This window comes from Vicia villosa, linkage group LG4 (assembly GCF_029867415.1).
Source record: "Vicia villosa cultivar HV-30 ecotype Madison, WI linkage group LG4, Vvil1.0, whole genome shotgun sequence".
Taxonomy (NCBI): Eukaryota; Viridiplantae; Streptophyta; class Magnoliopsida; order Fabales; family Fabaceae; genus Vicia; species Vicia villosa.
This window is the reverse complement of record NC_081183.1, coordinates 183,505,793-183,528,176: the sequence shown is the minus strand read 5'-3', so window position 1 is coordinate 183,528,176 and position 22,384 is coordinate 183,505,793. Positions and strand designations below refer to the sequence as shown.

The 22,384-nt window shown below is 33.3% G+C and overlaps 1 protein-coding gene and 1 pseudogene across 1 annotated transcript; both read right to left on the bottom strand.

Moving 5' to 3' along the window:
* Nucleotides 1-3,539: 3,539 nt before the first annotated feature.
* LOC131598482 (uncharacterized) lies at nt 3,540-4,199 on the bottom strand. The gene has a single exon (XM_058871076.1). The coding sequence runs from the start codon at nt 4,197-4,199 to the stop codon at nt 3,540-3,542; it is 660 nt and encodes a 219-aa protein (XP_058727059.1).
* An 835-nt stretch (nt 4,200-5,034) lies between these two features.
* On the bottom strand, nt 5,035-6,700 carry LOC131598481 (uncharacterized; annotated as a pseudogene).
* Nucleotides 6,701-22,384: the final 15,684 nt, after the last annotated feature.

Below are 22,384 nucleotides of genomic sequence, written 5' to 3'. Positions count from 1 at the left end.
CATATTTTAAAGTTGTTACAATAGTGCTTAGATTTCTCATATAAATCTTAATTATACTATTCTTTTCTTTTTACAAGTATAGTGGACGGATGACATTTGTTAGTCCATCTTAAAGGCATACGAAAGTAAGCTCATATTTTGTAAGAGTCGAGATTCGAATGAACTTTAATCCTTTACATTTTCTTTATGTGTGTTCTCTTTATGTCCTATCAAATATTTTCGTCATAGATAATTCACATGAATTATATTGGAGGTATTGAATATCTTTGTATTACACAAATGAACTTGGACATAAAATATATAATAGAAAAGCTATCGGCTTTTTCCTCGGGCTTGTACTACACTTATATCAGTACAATTTAAGCACATGTCATTGTAAACCAGTAGTTTACAAATTACACTTAAACGTGTCGTTGGTAAAACCGGTTGGGTCATCTCGGATATAATATGATGCGAATAATTTGTATTGAAGAACCAGAAGTTTCTTCAATCCAGTCAATTTTTGTGTGTTTCTAAAGGAAAATAAAAATTTGAGAAATTACGTTTTTATGACATTAATTGTTGCATCGACTAAAATAACATGCATATGTCTCTACTCACAACCAGAAGTTTGTGAAATTATTTTCTCAACTAATTAGACTAAGATCTTGTTTTCTGGATTTTTTTAGAAATTCCTGTATAAGTATCACATATATTATTAAAATTGATATTGAATATCATGTAATATATGTTCATAAAAAGAAAATGGACCCGAAGATCCATTTTTTAGACGTCTAAAGTTACTTATATGGTTGATACTTATGAGATCATCAATTCTAAATTATATATTTGAAACACCCAAAGTATGATATTAAGATATTTATTCGCATTAAGCCAACAAGATACTATATTTTAGTCCTCCCTAATTTATTCTAATACTTCTCATCTTAGTGAACATTTGGATGTGTTGTGTATATTCCAATTGCTCCAATATAATACATTAAGATGAGTCATGAAAGAATATTGGAAAAATATAATTAATATGACTCTCAATTTTGAGGATATAATTTGAGAAAATAATCAAATACTTGATTGCAGCCTAGTAGGCTGATTATCACTTGATAAATTAATTTTCCCAATATTAGGGGGCGGGAAATGAACAGCTGAAATCATGAACAAGAAGTTCAAATGAACAAGTTAAAATAAATTGTTATCTTGATCCTCGTACAAATCAATATGAACCAAAAGTTCAAAATATTATTCATTTGCAAAGTTTATGAAATAAATTATCAGCTGATAATACTCCACTCAAAGTGGATTCTCCTATTGGATAATATAATATTGCAAATGAGTTATTGCTGCGCCTGAAGCGTGGTATGAAAGTCGGTTCCAATGTAAAAAGTCCTCTACTAAGAAAAGAAACTAAAGATGACCCAAGTGAGGATATGAAAATGCTAAGAGCACTTTGATCTAATTTAATTTTCAGTTCCAGAAGAACAAATCAAGTACTTGAAATATGAAATAAAGAGATCTCGATAAATTATGTCATGGATGAAATGGAATGGAACCGAAATTGAGATAACCAAATAAAGCCAATATTGACAATGTCTTTGTATACAATATAGCGCTAAAAGTGATCAATGATAACGAGGATCATGAGTAAAAGTCTATTAAAGATTGTAGACTAAGTGAGAATTGGCCAAAATAAATATATTCAATTGAAGAAGAATTAAACTCACTTTACAAGTAACTCACTTTTGGACCTGTAGTCTGAACACCTCAAGATGTGAAACTAATTTGATATAAATGAGTTTTTGTGAAAAAGAAAAATAAGAATATAATTTTCACAAAGACCTAAGATTGATTTTGATAAAACATATTCACCTGTAGTGGATTCAATCAATTTTTGATAATTAATTAGCCTTGTAACACATGAAGGGCTTAATTTGAACATGATGGGTGTAATGACATCTTATTTATATGGTTCACTTAATAGTGACATTTACCTGAAAATCCCTGAAGGATTCAATATACCAGAGACACGTAATTATGGATCTCGAGAAAACTACTACATCAAATTGAACAAGTCTCTGTATGAGCTGAAAGAATTTAGATGCATGTGGTATAATCGCCTCATTGAATATTTACTAAATGATGAATATACAAATAATTAAATTTGTACTTGTATTTTCTTAAAATGATGTGGAAAAGAATTTGCAATACTAGTTATCTATGTGAATGACATGCATATTATTGGAACTCCTGAAGAGCTTCCAAAAGCTATAAACTCCTTAAAGAAAGAGTTTGAGATGAAGGACCTAGGAAAAACAAAAATTATGTTTAGCCTTACAAATTGAAAATTTGGACAATGGAATATTTGTACATCAGGAAGATTATATAGAAAAGTGTTGAAACACTTCTATATGGACAAATCTCATTCATTGTCTACTTCAATGATTTTTATATCATTAGATGTAGAGAAAGATCCTTTCAGGCCTCAAGAAAATGATTACAAAAATTATTTGGTCCTGAAGTACCATATCTTAGTGCAATTGAAGCACTAATGTACCTTGCTAATTATACACGTCTCGATATATCGTTTGTGGTCAATCTATTACCAAGATACAATTATTCGCCTACATGAAGACATTTGAACGAAGTCAAACATATACTTCATTATCTTAGAGATGCTGGTTACTTGTCACAATCTCACAATGGTAGATCAGAAAGAAGTTATTTGTTTACATGTGATGGTACAACCATATCATGGAGATCTATGAAACAACTCATGGCAATAACTTCATCAAATCCTGCATAACTATTAGCACTACATGAAGTCACTTCCAAGAAGAAATTTTAAGCAACTACTACAAATAATATCGTCTCACATGTAAATGTCTGCATGAGGGGGAGAAAAACATATGTTTTGCACTCTTTTTTCCATCACCATGGTTTTTTCCCATTGGGTTTTCCTGGTAAGGTTTTTAACGAGGCAATTCACATTCAAAGGATATTGTACTCTTTTTCCTTCACTAGAATTTTTCCCACTGGGTTTTTTCTAGTAAGGTTTTAACGAGGCATATCCTCAATGGACATCCAAGGGGGAGTGTTATGAATATTTATGTTAGTGGATGTCCATCCATCTCCTAGTATTTCATCTTCCTATTCCATACTTAATATGTGTTTAATATGTGTGATTTTCTATCTCCCTTGAGTCCTATAAATAGAGACCCATATTACAATGTAAAATACACTTGAAAGAAGATGATATAATATTGCTTTTCTCTTCTCTACCTCTCTTTGATCTTTATTATTTTAGTTAGTTTTATAACATGTATACAAATATTATTTTTAAAGTTAGTGCTGATATTTTGAAAACAAAACATAACAAAATTTGAAAGACATTTTTGAGTAAAAAGAAATTAGAGACAAATCTAATTTTTTTTTATAGGCAAAGATGTATTAATATTAACAGCACCCATAGTGCAGAGAAAGAATTCTCAGAACATTACAAAAGCATAAGGATGCCCAGCCGAGAAAAATACTAAACAACAATCAACCTACAAGTATTCTAAGGGACATTGAAACCATTCAAAGAAATTACAATTAACCTTCTTTTTGCTCCCTATTGCTAACCACCACCAAGAGTGCATTTTTACATTATGGATAATTTCTTCTACGTCGCATACACCATTGTTGAATACGATTTCGTTACGGTGTTTCCATATACACCAGCACACCGACACCCAGATTACTCCCACTCTTCTTGGAGATGCCCTTCTATGTAGCACCCCCACGAGCTGCATAAAATCGTCACAACAGTCAGGTTTTAATTGACAATCAGATCCGAGCCATTGGTGAATCTTTCTCCACACCCCTGCAGCTAGGAAACACGAAATAAACAGATGTTTTCTATCCTCCAGAACATTGCAGCCGAAGACGCACAGGCAATCGTTAGCATCTGCTATGATGCCTCTCTTAGCCAACTGTGCCCTTGTTGCTAACCGATCCTTGAGTAACCGCCAAGCAATTTTTTTTACCTTTGACGGCATCCACGATTTCCAAACCATAGCCCAGGCTTCTTTGCTCCTAGAGTCTTCCACCCCTTCAGAATTTTCCATAATCAACAAGTTGTAATAATCCTTTACGGTATAAACTTCCGAACCGTTTAATGGCCAAACAAAGCAATCTAATTCAGTCCTCTTTGGTTCCACGTCCATAAGAATCTGCCTCAAATCCCACCATTCCTCCTTTGCTAGTTGGCTCAGAACAGACACATCTTCCACAACGCCCACTTCCACTGATTTTGGTTCCAAGCACCCATATCCTGCACACACTTATCTTCACTGCCAAGTTCCTGGAACAAGTTAGGATAGACACGGTACAACTCGATTTGCCCCAACCATTTGCTTAACCAAAATGGTACGTTGACACCAACACCCAATCTAATTGCTATTCTGCTAGTAAAACCTACAGTACTAACATCATCTCCAATAAGCATTAGATTTCTCCACCAAAGAGACTCTAAGGATTGGCTGCCAGATAATTGTTTAAACAATAGTCTCTTGTATGACTTGCCATACCTAAACTCCAATATGCCCTGCCAAATTGAATCATCCTCTTTTAGAATTCTCCATAACCATTTTGTTAACAATGCTCTATTAAACTTAGCCAGGTCTTTAACACCAAGACCACCATCTTCAATTTTCTTACATATTGTGTTCCAGCTTATCCAATCAAACCCCTTTCTCTCGTCTGAGTTGTGCCAAAGAAAATTACGCTGCAGTTTCACCATAGCCTCAATAGTCTTCACTGGCATCTTGCAGCAAGGTAATTTTATATTAAGACATATGAAAACACGGAGATATATTTTATTTTCGTTTAAGTCACTAAAAATAATCGACTCACCATAATGGACATAAAATTTTCAATTAATTTTATTTATGGATAAAAGTATTCTTAATAAAATATTTCAATTACTTTAATATATAAATTCATTTTTCAGAATCTCGCCACAACCAAAAACAAAACATTTGATCAGCGATTTGAGATTTGTGCATCATCGCCTCCTGATTTGTATGAAAAGTTTAAACTTCAAAACATATTTGAACAAAATGACAAAACTCACATACTTAAAACTAGTGATTGAGAGCTTAAACTTAATCTCATCTTGGCTGAATCCAAGTACCATTCAAGTGCTCTATCGTATGATGAAAATCTACCACTTAATCATGTTGGAATGTGTGGTAGTTGTTTGGTTCTAAAGAATAAAACACAATACTCTGGTCATAAAATCTAGGAAAATAAATTTTATTTTCCATTCCAGGAATGCTTGCCACAGCAGAAAATGATGTTTTACCAATAAAACATGTGATTTTCGAGGCTTTCAACTTCGACCCATGTCATCGTAGACTCATTTAATTTGAAAACTTCAACTTCATATGCAAAATCATACTCCAATACTGCCAATAAATTGCCATCACATTCAACTAGAAAGTTATTGAAGCTATGGCCAAATGGAGATTCAGGCTCTTCAAGATGTTTCCAAGTATACATTTCTCCTGTTACTTGTAATACTGCTAACTTTCTTGTTATGGTAAGAAAGTAAAATGATCCATTGTGAAAAACGGGACTTACGTTGCAGAGAGAAAGTTTCCGTTCTTCAAATGAGAAACGGCCAAAAACGTTGTCCCTAAGGCGATGGACACATACTGTCTCCCTGGGATCCGATGATGATAATTTATCATATTCAACGACAACACATTCGTAAGAGGTCGGAGAATGTGACATGCCAACACACCTGTTATTCATGATTGGTTTTTCCCCAATTGGAAGTGGTAGCACTTGTTTTGTAAAGGGATTGAAGAAACCTTGAGATTCTCTGTTATTGTCAACTACCACCAGTAATAGCCAACCCTCTTTTGAACAATAAATTTTTGAGTTCAAGCTCCAATATTGAGGAAAGTTTATGTTGTATTTGTAGTCGAGGCCATGCTTCGGATTGACAAAAGTGAAGACCTTTTCATTTGAGAACACAAATAAAGGACACATGGAGTGATCATCAAACCTTGACATTGAAGAAGAAGATCTCCATTGAATATGTGGTGCGGCTAGACGAAATAATTTATTAGAAGCTCGAAAATGCAAATAATCAAGCACATCATTAATATGTTTTGCAATCACTTGAACCATGTCTTGAGAAAGTACAGATACATTGTTAGCTTTATCCTCAACATCCTTTAAATTGTCTGCATCACATATACTTTTGTTTTCTCTAATTTGATGAAATTTTCCAATTTCTTGTTTGAAATTATCAGCCACCCTACAAAACATAATAAAATTTAAAATAGCCCAAATATATATATATATATATATATATATATATATATATATATATAACATATTTGAAACAAATGTATCAAAATAGTTACCCTGTATCTGGCATGACCCATCTTGAATAAGACCGTTTTTTTGATAAATTGGATAAAGGTTGAGAAATTATAATACAATTGTCTTCAATGTTATAAATAAAGACATAATTGTAGCTCGATAGGGCGATGTAGATACGGCCTCCTTCTTCTGGATTGGTTGCTTGACAAGCAAAGGCTGAATTAAGACTAGATACAAAGAAGTCTTTATCCTTGAGGCTTTCCACTTTTTCCCACACTTGTTGAGAACAATCAAATTTGTGAACATAAACTGCACTAACCAGACCTAGCATTTTGAAAATTTTAATTAGATATAATACATTGTTGCATGCAATCAGGCGTATTATAATAAGTTGCTCCAAGTAAGTCGGTGGTGGTTCTTTAATGATATCAGGTGTGCAGTTTATTGTAAAGCGATTAGGTTGAAGTTTCTGAATAACTACTATAATACAGCACATTCTTGCATACACGCAACCGTTGCAGTAAACTGGGTCCATAAAAAGATTTTCCTTCCCTCAAAGGAGATATTCCCCGCATGGCTAAAACTCTCACAATTTGGTTATAAAAGCACACTTTTGATCTCTCATGTAATCAAAGGCAACATTATGACTCAAATCACCAATGTCTCACAGTTGATGAAGCTGGAGAAGGACCTACATGCTGCGCATGCATTAATTATTGATGGAAAAACTTTAACATATGCTTTAGAAGATGATATCAAACACTAGTTTTTAACATTAGCTGTTGATTGTGCGTCTGTTATTTGCTCTCGTGTATCTCCCAAGCAAAAGGCCTTGGTAGGACCCTTTTTCTTTGTATCATTCTGGTTTCTGTTTAATATTTTTTTACTAAATTTCATTAGTTGATCACTATAAATGATGTTTCTTATCTAAGTTGTCAAACTTGAGAGTCTAGGTAAACTCGTGTAGTCTAAGTAGATTCGATTTGTACAAGTTTACACAATATTGAAAAAACCTATATATGGCATATAAATGAAGTAATTATCATAAAAATTGTTAGAAAATTAATTATTACCGAATGAAATTGAGGCTAGAATCGTGTACGAAACACTTTCCTTATAGTATTTCAAGCACTCCCAATTTGTTTTGGAGTTTCTACGCAGGAATACCCAAGATAATTCAGCCTTCTCGAGTTTACGCAATACCGGCGAGAACTCGAATGTAGAGAAGAGTGCTCTAGAATTATTCTAGAGGATTTGCATTTTTGTGTTGTTATTTTCTGAATTCATAATGAATTATTTATAGGCCATATTGGTATTATTTCACAAGGTAGCGACCCTTGGTGAAACAATCTCTTTTACCAAAAGTCACAATGATTGGCCTACAACAACACATTTCAAGAGTTGCATGGTTTCATTCTACAACACTTCATGAAGTGTTGCCATTTTTAAAATTCACTTCTCTTGTCATTTTGGAACAACTATCATATTATTAATTGTTATTAATAATTTACAACAATCCCCCACTTGTTCTAATAATGACAAAGTCTAATTCTAGAATATAGAAGGCAAAAGAGTGTTAATACAGTTATGTATCTTTCGATTTGAACTTAACTTTAGTAAAGACAATGCAAAGCCTAATTGGAACGTTAGGTAGCTATGCTTTGAACCGTTATCCCATGTGATCAGATCGGCGTTACTATACACACACTCTTTAAAGGTTTTTCGCCTACATATCTCGCCTAGCACTATTTATGGCCATGTGCTTTTCCTGTTCTTCATGAATTTTTTATGAGAGAAACTCCAACTCTCACTTTAAGACGGCACCATCTTGAAATTCATATAGGTGAAGTTCAGTTTGTATCTGTTTCTTGAGATACATATCCTCCTCAATATAGAACTTCATTAAGAGTTTCTAAAAAACTCAACCCTCAATTATGTAATCGTCAACATTGTCAAAAAATGTTGCACCATATTCCAAATCAACGACTTGTTGTTACCCATTGAATCTTAGGTTAAGATGTATTAACTTCAGATTGGGTTGCTATCATTGTCGGAACACTTATTCAAGGAGCTTCAACCTCACACCTCTCGAGGTTGTCTTTACTAAATTCCTAGCCAGTAGTTTAGTAAATGGATCAGTCAAATTATAGATCGATCATATATACGTGAGTGAAATGATTACATCTTTAATCAATTTTCTCACGAAAGAATGTCTAAGGCATCAGTGCCCGGACTTTTCATTTTACACTTATCTGAACTCTCTTGCTAAATTGGCTTGACTATCACATTGTGTGAACACCTTTGAAACATCGTCTTTAGCCAATGGAACTTCCAACAGAAGGTCTTTCAACCATTCAACTTCTTGACCAGTGGAAGCGAGATCCACATACTATGGCTCCATGGTCAAGAGAGTGAGGCATCTTTGTTTCTTGCTCTTGCAAGAAATCTCACTCCAACTAGTGTAAATATCCATTTAGTTGTAAATATATGATCTCGATATCCAACTCATATTGGTATATCCTTCTAATATGGCAGGAAACTACCATAATGGAGGTCAAGATTTTGGTTTTTAAAAGATAATCAAAATCTTTGCGATGGGCTTCCAATGCTCACCATTTGGATTGCTAGTAAATCTACTCATTTACTAATTGCAAATGTTATGCCAGATATAGTACATTATACTAGAAGACCAATTTCAATTGTGTATTCTAATATGACCACAACCCTTCCATCATTATTTTGACACTAAGATCAAATTGAATATTCACTTTCTTGAAACGTGACAGTTTGAACTTATCAAGAACTTTCTCAACAAAGTGTATTTGACTAAGTTCACAACCCCCACTATTTTCGCATTACTTTGATCCCCAAAAGAGTGTCAACTAGTCCAAGATCTTTCATCTTGAATGTGGAATTTTCTCAATATGTTTTTAACCCCCACTATTTCGCTTTACTTTGATCGAAAATGGTGTATATCATTTCAAGATCTTTTCATCTTGAATGTCGAATCTAGAAACCTCTTTGTTTCTAAAGTTCCATTCATCTCGTTGATAATGATCAACATATAATCAACATGGATACAAGAAAATCACAATGTTCTCACACAACTTTGTGTACAAACACTTGTCACAAGAATTAGATGAAGAAGATTTTTAGATAATCATGCATGATGATGCAAGAAGGTTTTTAGATGAAGTGAGAGATAAAATTATGAGCAATTTAAAGTAGTATAGTATAAATTGCAATGAGTACCTTAGTTAAGTTCTCTTGTCTCAAATATTCACTTGAATTTCTATGTTCAACCTTCTTGATCAACTTCATCATTGACGTGCATGAAAATTTTGATCCTTTTTCTTCTTTGATAACCTTTGTCTTCATCAAAACTAAATATAAGATGTATTATTCACAATCTCCCCCTTTTTGATGATGACAGACTCTTTGAATTCTTGTTTTGATAATATTGAAAATTCTCCCCTAACTTGTGTGGTTCCTCCTTAATTGGAGAATCTTACAATGACAAAGTCAAACTTTTAATGTCATTGTTTAGGTGCTTGTTTTAATCCTACAAGGATTTAACAAGCTTATACACCTTTTTTGTTCATCAGTAGGAACTATATAACATTCAGATTGCTCCATATAAATCTCCTAATTGATATTTCTATTTAGGAATGTCCTTTGACATTTATTTGATGAAGCTAATGCATACAATACTATAATTTTCATTATGCTTGCTTCTAGTGCATATATGTCAAAATAATCAACATCTTTCTTTTGTCTAAAACCCTTGGTTACTAATCAATCCTTGTAGATGTTTAATGTACCATCACTATGATACTTTCTTCTAAACATCCATTTGCATCCAATGGATCTTGATCTTTTAAGTAGATCGACAAGTTCCAAGTATGGTTTGACTTTATTGAATCTATTTCATCTTGGATATCATTATTCCAAAAACAGAGTCTTTTGAAGCTATTGCTTCCTTATAAGTCTTAGGATCATCTCCCGCTTGAAGAATAAGAACATCACGAACAAAACTCTCACTATTTCCTTCTACACAAGAGAAATAAGTCGAAAAGTGATTTTGTTCGGTCCTATATCCTTAGCTTTTCAGACTTTGCTTATTCTAAGTTCGATTTGTTTTTCAACAATCATTGACGAACTTTCGATTTATTTTTCAATAAATCCGTAGAGAACCTTCCTCACTAGGTTTTCATTTGTGGGAATCTTGAATTCCTTATCCTCCGTGATAAGGTTCTCAAAATTTCACATCTCAGAATTCAATGGCGATATCAATTTCAATGGTACATATAAATCATTATTCATCTTTAAATGATCTTTATATGTCTTATAATAATAAGTCTCATTAAATACAAACATATTATTTACGTAATAAAACTTTAGTTTCATAATTTAAAATTATAAACTTTAATTCATTATCATAAACTCTAATGAAGATTAGAAACTATATATAATATATAGTACCGATAGAACAATTTTTATAAGAATCAATTTACATAATTTGGTCAATTAATTAACTTTTGTTATGGAACTTAAGTATATCCACTTGCAAATAATAATATTGATTTTTCAAATAAATAAACACATATTTTTATTTTGAATAGTTAAGTGACATTACGCACTATCTATATTGATTGCAAATAAAAGAATCTTTTTATTTGAATCGGTACGCGACGTATCATCATGCACAGGTTGTACTTTTCAAAATAAATTGAATATGCATAATCTTTATATGGTTGTTCTCTAATATATATATATATATATATATATATATATATATATATATATATATATATATATATATATATATATATATATATATTTAGGTGAATTCATATCTACCTAACTCAAAAAGTTGAGTAAGGTTATCTCCTTTATAAAATACTTTGAAAACGAAAAACATTTATAATATTTTAATAAATAATTATATATAATATATAGTACCGATAGAACAATTTTTATAAGAATCAATTTACATAATTTGGTCAATTAATTAACTTTTGTTATGGAACTTAAGTATATCCACTTGCAAATAATAATATTGATTTTTCAAATAAATAAACACATATTTTTATTTTGAATAGTTAAGTGACATTACGCACTATCTATATTGATTGCAAATAAAAGAATCTTTTTATTTGAATTGGTACGCGACGTATCATCATGCACAGGTTGTACTTTTCAAAATAAATTGAATATGCATAATCTTTATATGGTTGTTCTCTAATATATATATATATATATATATATATATATATATATATATATATATATATATATATATATATATATATATATATATATATATATATATATATATATATATATATATATATATATATATATATATATATATATATATATATAGGTGAATTCATATCTATCTAACTCAAAAAGTTGAGTAAGATTATCTCCTTTATAAAATACTTTGAAAACGAAAAACATTTATAATATTTTAATAAATAATTATATATAATATATAGTACCAATAGAACAATTTTTATAAGAATCAATTTACAGAATTTGGTCAATTAATTAACTTTTGTTATGGAACTTAAGTATATCCACTTGCAAATAATAATATTGATTTTTAAAATAAATAAACACATATTTTTATTTTGAATAGTTAAGTACATTACGCACTATCTATATTGATTGCAAATAAAAGAATCTTTTTATTTGAATCGGTACGCGACGTATCATCATGCACAGGTTGTACTTTTCAAAATAAATTGAATATGCATAATCTTTACATGGTTGTTCTCTAATATATATATATATATATATATATATATATATATATATATATATATATATATATATATATATATATATATATATATATATATATATATATATATATAAATTTAGGTGAATTCATATCTACCTAACTCAAAAAGTCGAGTAAGGTTATCTCCTTTATAAAATACTTTGAAAACGAAAAACATTTATAATATTTTAATAAATAATTAAATGTATTAAATGAGATGTAATCATATGATTGATTGGAGGTACACTGCCCAATTTTTTGTGATGGGTAGAGAAGTTGTCCCCATAAATTTAATGTATTCCACAAAGAAATGTCTTTCATGATAACGATTCTTATTCGATTGTTGAAAAAAAAAATTGAATTTGGTTTTTCATCTCTTCATGGTTAATACTTGAAATCGAAGCCTCGTTATTTGAAATACTATAAGATTGTTAGAAAATTAATTATTACCGAATGGAATTGAGGCTAAAATCGTGTACGGAACACTTTCCTTATAGTATTTCAAGCACTCCCAATTTGTCTTGGAGTTTCTACGCAGGAATACCCAAGATAATTCAGCCTTCTCGAGTTTGCGCAAGACCGGCAAAAACTCGAATGTAGCGAAGAGTGCTCTGGAATTATTCTAGAGGATTTGCATTTTTTGTGTTGTTATTTTCTGAATTCATAATGAATTATTTATAGGCCATATTGGTATTGTTTCACAAGGTAGCGACCCTTGGTGAAACAATCTCTTTTACCAAAAGTCACAATGATTGGCCTATGTAATACGGTGAACTGACTTTTATTTGAAATGTTGCGGATAGCATGAGTCGCCACCGACTTTTATTTTATCCAATTGGAAAGGCAAAAATAACAGGAAAGACCTTTGAAAGATTTTGAGTTCGGGGGGTAGGTTATACAAAGGGAAGGTGTAAGGCACCCTTTGCATCCATGGTTATCCATGGGCTCTTAATTGCTTAGCTCACTTTGTTTGTTTGAAAAGTTTGAAGTGTCGTGTGTGAATAATAAAAAGATTTCGTTAATGACTTTAGCTTGTAAATAAGTGTAGCCTTGTTTTGAAATTGTTTTGAAAAGGAGGTGTGAAAAACATTGGATTTTTGAATTGATTGTGAGCAAGCAATTAATATCTACCTACCCTAAGTTTGTCTTTCGTGTTCTTTAAGTCTTTCAGGCGAAAGGATCTATCCATACCATGAGAGGGCAGGAAGTCTTTCAATTGGATGTGCGGGTCATCGGAGGGTCATCGTGAATAATCGTTCACCACAAGACTATCCCTACCATAAAGAGGGCAGGTAGTCTCGGGGAAGGATATAATAGTCATTTAGGCAACAGTAAGGATACCTTAGCATTCGAAGGGACTATCACCATTTAATCAAGGGACGCGATCATATTTATCGTAGGCAACTCGAAGGGACTATGATCTTTTATCGGAGGGACGTGGTGACTTTTGAATCGAAGGCAGCAAGCTAAGGTATCCCTACGCTCGAAGGGACTTGACTATTTGATCGAAATTGAAGGCAACAGGCAACAAGAGAGGTACCCTAAAGGTGAGTGAGTGCAGCAATCATGTGGTTGTATTCGATTATATTATCTTGATTAAGGTGAGCTATCGTTCAGTTAATTATCTTGCCACTCCCTATATTACTAACCACGCAGTTAATATATTTACAGAAAAATAAAGTGCGGAAGGTAAAAATCCTACGCTATTACAGAGCTTCGGGATTGGGGGGTACATAACCAAAAATCGGGGAAGCGGAATTTAAAGTGCGAGAAAATAACAGTCCTAATTACTATTACATCAAAAACCTTGCATCCTATACATAGTTTCTAGAATTAAAATAACAGAATTTAAATAATTAAATAACAGCATAATTTAATAAAAAACGAAATTTAAACAAACATGCGACATTCAAGAGTTTTGAGATGAGAAGAGAATCGCGAATTGAAATTAGAATTTAAAAATCGAGGAATCGGGTACTTAGAGAAATAAGGGTTAAAAGGTAAAAAAAACCTAAATTGTTTAATATAATTAAATCCTAGTTAATCTAATTAATTAAAATATAAATCACCTAATTATTTAATTTGAAGTAAATTAAGCTTAATTAAAAAGTTAAAACTAATTATCTTTAATTAAACTAATTAATTAAAATGAAAAATCCTAATTTTATACTAATTTTGTGGTTAATCAAAAGTTAATTAGGTTTGGTTAATTATTGATTTAAAGTATTAAAAATAAAAATAAAAAGTAAAAGAAAAGAAGAAGAAAATAAAAAATAAAGAAACCTGTTAAGAAGCGTGGGATCATGTGTGGACGTGGTCTGGAGGTTCACGATGCACCTGCTTGTTTCTGGGCGTTTGGATTCATCTCGGAAGTGATCTGATGGCTGACGTGATGAGGGTGTATTGAGGATGCTCGTTGACCGCATACACTAGATTCAGTCAAAGATGGGCCCCATGCGTTTGGAATTGGCAAATCAGAGGTGGAGAGATGTGTTAAGAAGCGTGGTTAGGCCTAACTCAACCCTACAAAACCGGCTTGTAGGGTGAGGATTGCCCCCACTTATAAGGACATGTTCAAGCCATATATTGTCCGATGTGGGACTCTTAACACACCCCCTCACGCCCAGGACTAGACAACTGGAGCGTGGAAATAAATGGCGGGTGGCCCGATAGCGGAAACCATAGAAGGTGACCCACCGGATCTTAAACGAGGCTCTTGATACCATGTTAAGAAATGTGGTTAGGCCTAACTCAACCCTACAAAACCGGCTTGTAGGGTGAGGATTGCCCCCACTTATAAGGACATGTTCAAGCCATATATTATCCGATGAGGGACTCTTAACAAGATGAAACACAAACTTGGAGAGAGGAATCTGAATCGCTGACCAACCAACAAGAATACAACACGCGCGCCATCTTGGAACGAAGCACTATTCATTATCTTCTCCAAAGCCACCTATGGAAATTACTGCGCATTTTCTTATGGAATTACATGCGGATTTTTCCGCAGGTACGCCTTCTTCTTGGCTGCGATTTAAAAGCCTGCAAAAACAAATGGTAACAAAGAAACTACCGGCCCAGATCCACGTATTAGGGCATTCTGAGTTAATTGGTGGTGTCGTTACCGGCTGGAACGCCTTGTATACAGAGATTCGAAGGAAAAACCTTCAAAGCCCTAGCAATGGTACCACGTGATCCCTACGTTCAAACTCAAAAACAATGATCCAGATACATTCTAAACAATCATGTGAACTAGATTATATGCTCAGAGTTCGTTGAAAATGCATGGAATATTATAACATAATTTTTTGAAAGTGAGAACAAACCGTGTGTTGAAAGAGATGGTTCATGATGCTGTAATCTTAAAAGATACTATCAATAGGCTCCTGGGATCTTCATGAAGACACTAGAATGGCTGCAATGCTTTGATAATCGTTGGAACAAAAATGCCCACATGCCCTAGTTTTTTTGAATCTTTGAAGACTTAAAACCCTAGCTCTTTCTCCTTATTTCCATCCCCTCATGTTTTGAAAGTGTTATGTATTTATAAGTGAGTGAATTAGGGCAAGAGTTGGACTTGGACCTCAAGCAGTTTGATGAGTTGGAAATTTAAAAAGATTTTGTATGAAATCTTTCTAAATTTGGCCAAAACCTCTCCTAATAGGAGCTGCACGTTTTTGGACTCTTTTGTGGTGTCATTTGGGCCTTTGGATAATTGAAAGGGAACCAACATAATTTATTCCATGATTTTAGTTATTTTACTTAATTAATTTAGTTTTTAAATGAATAAAAATCTAAATAAACTAAATAAAGGTCACAAAAATGTGAGAATAAATTTATAGGCCCCTTATTAGGTCACAAACATGTTTAAAGTCCAAAAACTTGGCCCATTAGTCAAAAAGTTCAAAGTTATGCAATTAGGATTTCACATGTTTCTTGAATTTTGACCTCAAACTGAGCCTCATATCTCCTTCACTACTGATCATATGAAAGTGTTCTTGGACTTTTTAGAAAGCTCAAAGAGTCCTCTAAAGGCTCCTTTTGGTTTCATCTCAATTGAGTCTACCATGTCCAAGTTATGAGCTTTGAAGAAAAATGGCTTTTTCGCGATCCTTTAGAGGGACCTGTAATGTATTGGCTTATATCTTCCAAATGAAGAAATTTTGGACCTGGCATGTGAGAGACAAAGTTGTAGAGAATTCAATTTCCTTCAAAATGAGCTTTGGATGGGAAATTTTTGATGTTCCATGTGAAAGTTATGGTCGGTCAAAGTTCAGTTGACTTTCTTATAGAAAACCCTAATTTAGGAACTTTAGGTTTTGTTGATTTCTGAACTTTCCTTGAAGAATCATGATCAATACTTGATCCAATAATGAATGACACTTCATAATGAGTATGTTGACCAAAAATCAGAGGTTTTGACTGTGGCTTGACCATAGTTTGACTTTTAGGTCGACTAGTCGATTATTGATCGTTCGGGCCATTGAGTGAGCAATCTTTTGAGTCAGGGCTTGAAACTTGGCATGAGGTTTATTTGAATCATATGAGAGGCCATGTATTCCATTGGAGGTATAAGAACCTGACTTTTCCTTGAAAAAGGCGAAACCCTAGTTTTGGTCCTTATTGCTCAGGAGAGTGTGCATCCACTTAGATCTTGAGCTGTTGATATTTGGATGAGCTTGGGTATAAAAATGTGATGGGCAAATTTTGGGGTATGACAGCCTATAACAACACATTTCAAGAGTTGCATGGTTTCATTCTACAACACTTCATGAAGTGTTGCCATTTTTCAAATCCACTTATCTTGTCATTTTGGAACAACTATCATATTATTAATTGTTATTAATAATTTACAACAAAAATAACAATAATTCAACATTTCAACTCGAGAGTTTACCGACCCTACTACTAACACAATTATTGGAGAAACAATTGTACACTACTGCATTCATGGATCTATGTTGATGTTATTGTTTGTTCGCGTCTTCGTCCCTCAATCATTTGACAACAGGGTGAGGTAACAAGGTTAGTGAAAGAAGGAATTGGGAAGACCACTTTAGCAATAGTTGATGGTGCAAATGATGTCGGCATGATGCAAGAAACTGACATTGGTGTTGGAATCAGTGGGGTTAAAGGTATGCAGGTCAAAAATTACTATGAAACACAATTGCAAATGGTGGGTTTTAACATCTACGTTTTCTAGCAAAAATGTACTAATGAATGTACTAATAAATGTGAACTTGATCACCTGACAGGATTGCTAACTTAAAGTTTTGAGCAGATTACACATGCTGCTGTGAAATTCCATAAACCGGTGAGTTCAAATAGCACCATAGGGATCCATTGAATTTATTTGCAGCACATTGTTCTACTGGATTTCTAGATCCATTGCCTAAGGATTTCTTAAGAATATGGACGCAATGGCAGTGACGGCGCGACCTGTCCGGTTATATATGTCTCTGGTGAAGAGGTTTGCTTTAAATAGCCCTCATATATTTAAGGTTAATACCTATTTCGCCCCCTGCCATATGGGGCGTAGTTGAAAAACCCCCTGCCAAAAAAAAAGTTTCAAGAAGTGCCTCATCAAATTTCAGAAGTTTGATTTTGAACCTTTTTCACGCCACCGCATTGAAAAGTCTGATGTGGCATTATTTTCTATAATTTTTTAATAAACTTATATGCCACATCATTAAATCATGGAAGGGAAAGACCTTACTACCCTTAGTCTTTTTATCTTCATTTGTTATGTGCATTTGATTTTGTTATCATTTTAGACCCTACAATTAGGGTTCTTAAATTTCATCTTCAATCGTTGTCAACATATCACCGTAACAAAGCAACACTTGAATACGATTTCTCACGCTCTGAATACGCTCTAAATTCGCTGATAAAAAAGGTACGTATTTTTCTCTCACAATTTTTATTCTCATACTAGTATAAGATTGTGGTCCCAACTGAAAATCTTTCTAAAATATTGGACAGGATATTGTTTCTTTTCTGCAGGTATGGGTGTTTTTAGTGTAGTGTTTCACCATGGGGGACACTTTGTGCAAGACGGTCATATATATTACAGAGGGGGTAGCGACACTATTGTTGAAGGGCAGGATGAAGATAAATGGAGTTTTTTTGAAGCTGTTAGTCTGGTTAAATATTGGGGATATGAAGGTTTTAGGCTATGGCGAAAGATACCGCAAATAGATGAAGGCTTTACAAATGTTGTTGATGATGCAACTTGTGTAGAAATTGCTAAGCATTGTATGTCTTGTAAGGTTGATGGCCATATTTAGGTGGAGCATGGTGTCAAGGACATGATGACCAAGGTGGTTCATCCTAATGTGGATGACTTCAGCACATCTAGTGAAACTGAGAGCAGTGGTTCTGATACTGATGCAGGAGAATGTTTCGATGACAGTGAAGAGGAAAGAGTTATTGAAGTAGAAGATGAACAATTCGATCAAGTGGAGGTAGTTCTTCCAGAGAGTGGGAATAGGGTGAATGTCAATGGGAAATTTTTTAGATTCAAGCATTGTGCATCCAAGGATCCCAAAAACATGAAATCCAGAAGCATGGTAAAGAAGGTTAATCTTTTGGTGCCCAAGACTGTCTTAGGATCTAGTTCAAAGAGGAATACAACCAATGATGAGGATGTGGATTATGCTAGTGAGGAACTTGATAGTTCAGATGCCGATGAAAGTGACATGGGTGAGAAACCTTCCAAGCCAAAGTATGACAAGTTCAGAACAGAGCTGCTCAACAAAGACTTTCAATTCAAATTAGGTATGGAGTTCAAATCTCTCTTTGAATTTAAAGATGCTATTAGGGAGTGGTCTGTATTAAATGGTAGAGATATTAGTTTTGTTAAGATTGAGAGTTATAGGGTTAGGGTTGAGTGCAAGGGTAAATGTGGCTTTTTGGCATTATGTAGTAAAGTCGGAGACAGTCACTGTAACACCCCAATTCTACCCGCGGAATTTAAATAAAATCAGAGTATAAAAATTCACAAAAAAATAAGCAATTGGGGTATCACATATTCATTCTCAATGACAAATCGCCTCGTCGCATAAGCGCATACATAGCATTCACCAAATACGGAAGAACCGACAACATCGAATGATAGACTTTAACATGAATCATCTTCCATAGAAGTGTAACGGAAACTCAACAATTAGTTCAAGGATTCATAGCATCTTAATTCAAAAATTAACACAATTAAAGTGGCAATCTCAAATAAACAACTCAAGTATTTTCCAAAACATGATAAATCAATAGCAAGTAAATTAACGCGTTCGTCCCCCCGAGTGCTACGTATCAGAGCGACAACGACTCAAGACCAACTCGGCTAACCTCTCCTCAATGTGAATAACCGGTAAAGAATAGAATTGTATCCGAATTAACTGGTTGAGTTGTGTTTTTGGTGACTTGGAAGTTTAACCCGGAGACTCATAAAGTCGTGAATATTAAGAATATAACCGAAAATTAGATAACCGGTAGCGACGCGAAATTTGCACAATTAATTGAAGTATGCTTCGTGAATAATTTTGGTTAGTTGATAGTGGATTAGTGAGCTAATTAGAAGACTAATTTATAGAGGATTATGAGACTAATTTGAATTGACTTAATGAGTCGAATTGTTGTGATATACCGAAGCATGACGTTGTCGTTTTGATACTTAACATGATATCTAATTTAGTTAAATGTTAATTGGAAGTTGATTCGGTTTACTTGATAAATTAGCATGTTGAGATTACTCTACGAACCGACCGAAAACTGTGATTTCGGTTTGAATGCCTTTGTTGCGAATAATATTGTGATTGCCAATATGTTTATTAATGTGCATCATATGTGATTAGCCTTATGGCATGAACCCTAGCGAGTTGTTGTTAGTTTAGTCGATTACGACGATAGTTGTGATAGTCCTGATGAAGTGTGTATTTGTGATGACGTGCGAACATGATGATAATTGTGATGATCTTGTTTATATGAGAAGTTGTATAATTGCGATGATGTGTTGAAATATGACGATGTTTGTGATGATTGATAATATGTGATGTTGTATATATTTGTGATGATAATTTTGTGACTAAGTGAAGATGAATGATTAATTGTGACGTTGAATTACCTTTAATAATTGGTAATTATAAGTGACGTGGGCGCATGCCTAGTGATGATGTGTGATTGTGATGAGTATGTTGTGTATGTCTTGTTTGTCGAGTCACATTTCATATGCATACTCTGTGACGGCCTGGATTGACAAATTGGTGACGGCCTGGATTGGCAAATTAGTGACGAAGGCTTATGCCTTATGCCTCAGATTCGGGCAATTGGTGATGGGGGCTGAAGCTCCGATTGGTACCACATGCATATACACGAGTCATGTCCCATGTGTTTTATGTGATTCATAGTTGTGACGTTTTGTGACTATATCGTGATTGTATATTGTGACTTGTTAAATGTGAAGATGTGAATTGATGATTTTGTGAATAGTATGATGATATCGATGTTTGTGAATGCAATTAACAGAATATGTCTGGTGTGACTTATATGTGATGTTTTGTGATTAGCCGTATATGTGATGTTTTGTAATTAAATGTATACGGGATGTTTTGTGACTAGATGAGTGACTTATATGTTGTGATGTTTCGAGACTAAAATTGTGACTTATACTCGTGATGTATCATGATTTGACTTGCAAGTGAATGAGTGATATGTTTATATATAATTGATGCGAATGTGAAGTAGTGTGACTTATGATGCGATGAAAAGTATGTGAGATTTGTGAGTTAGTGAAAGTATGAAGTGTATGGCAATGTTAATACTGCTGATGTGATAACTATATATGTCTGAATCCTAATATACAATTTATCATGCGCTCACTTATATGATTTGATATCTCACCCTTTTCTCTTGTTTGCCTTTGCCTTTATATTGGTAACGTGCAGGTGTTCGAGTATGAAGATTTAGTTGCCATTAATCGAGTCGGTTGTCGCTCTGATACGTAGCACTCGGGGGGACGATTTATAATGTTTATGACGTTGTTGTTTATTGTGACTATCCTGGTTTATTAGGATGATATGTTAAGTGCAGTTGTTTTATTAATATGATGTTGTTTATGTGATTAAAATGTTACTTGATTCTGAAATTGAGAATCATGACTCCGCTGTTTTATTAATAAAAGAAGTTATCTTGTTTTATAAAGTGCTATGTATCCTCTAAATGTGATGAAGTGATTTATTGTTGAAGTGAATATGTGACGCCTCATTTGTTTGCTGAGAAATTTTTAATTTCTCTGATATTTTCCGCATTATAATTGTCGGGTAGAAGTGGGGTGTTACATTAGTGGTATCAGAGCAGGTCGGTCTTGTCCGGCCAAATGTCGAGTCGTAGTGTAGACTAACAATTGTGTATTGTTGTTTGTGCTGATTGTTTTTGTGTTGTAGTGAACCTATGGCTGGGAGGAATGATGCTGCAATAGCTGTTGCTTTGGAAGCGATGGCTCAGGCTATGCAGAACCAACCGAATGAATTGGATAATTGGTGAATTAATAGATTATTAGATTATTGCAAGCTATCCAAAGATATAATTCATCTCCATTAAATATTTAGTAGTTAATATCAATTTAGATATGTTTTAAATTGAATTCAAGATAATGATTGGATGGGTAGAAGTGATTCTGTTTAGTGGAATAATAAACTTGATTAAGGCGTTTTTGTTTTTAGTTAAGAATACAAATGAGTGACTAACTAATAATGAGAAACTAATAAAATACAAAACAGTCTCGTTTGATCGAAATAGCCGAATTAAGCGGAATAATTAGTTATCCAGAATTTGATAAAAATTTACGTGGTAGCTAAGTTTAATTAGTATATTAACGTGGTGGTGTTATTTTGTCGAAATTGTGATATTAATCGGTTGATTAAATTAATAGTTGAATTAATTTTCAATAAGCCTATTTAATTGGAATAAACTCGAACTTAGATTAACTATTCGGTTTATCGGTAAATTACGATATCTTGAGAATTTAACCGAATGAATCGAATAACCGGTAAAGAATAGAATTGTATCCGAATTAACTGGTTGAGTTGTGTTTTTGGTGACTTGGAAGTTTAATCCGGAGACTCATAAAGTCGTGAATATTAAGAATATAACCGAAAATTAGATAACCGGTAGCGACGCGAAATTTGCACAATTAATTGAAGTATGCTTCGTGAATAATTTTGGTTAGTTGAT

Excerpts from the sequence above, each read along its gene's own strand:
- LOC131598482 (XM_058871076.1), bottom strand. The coding sequence starts at position 4,199 with ATGGACGTGGAACCAAAGAGGACTGAATTAGATTGCTTTGTTTGGCCA.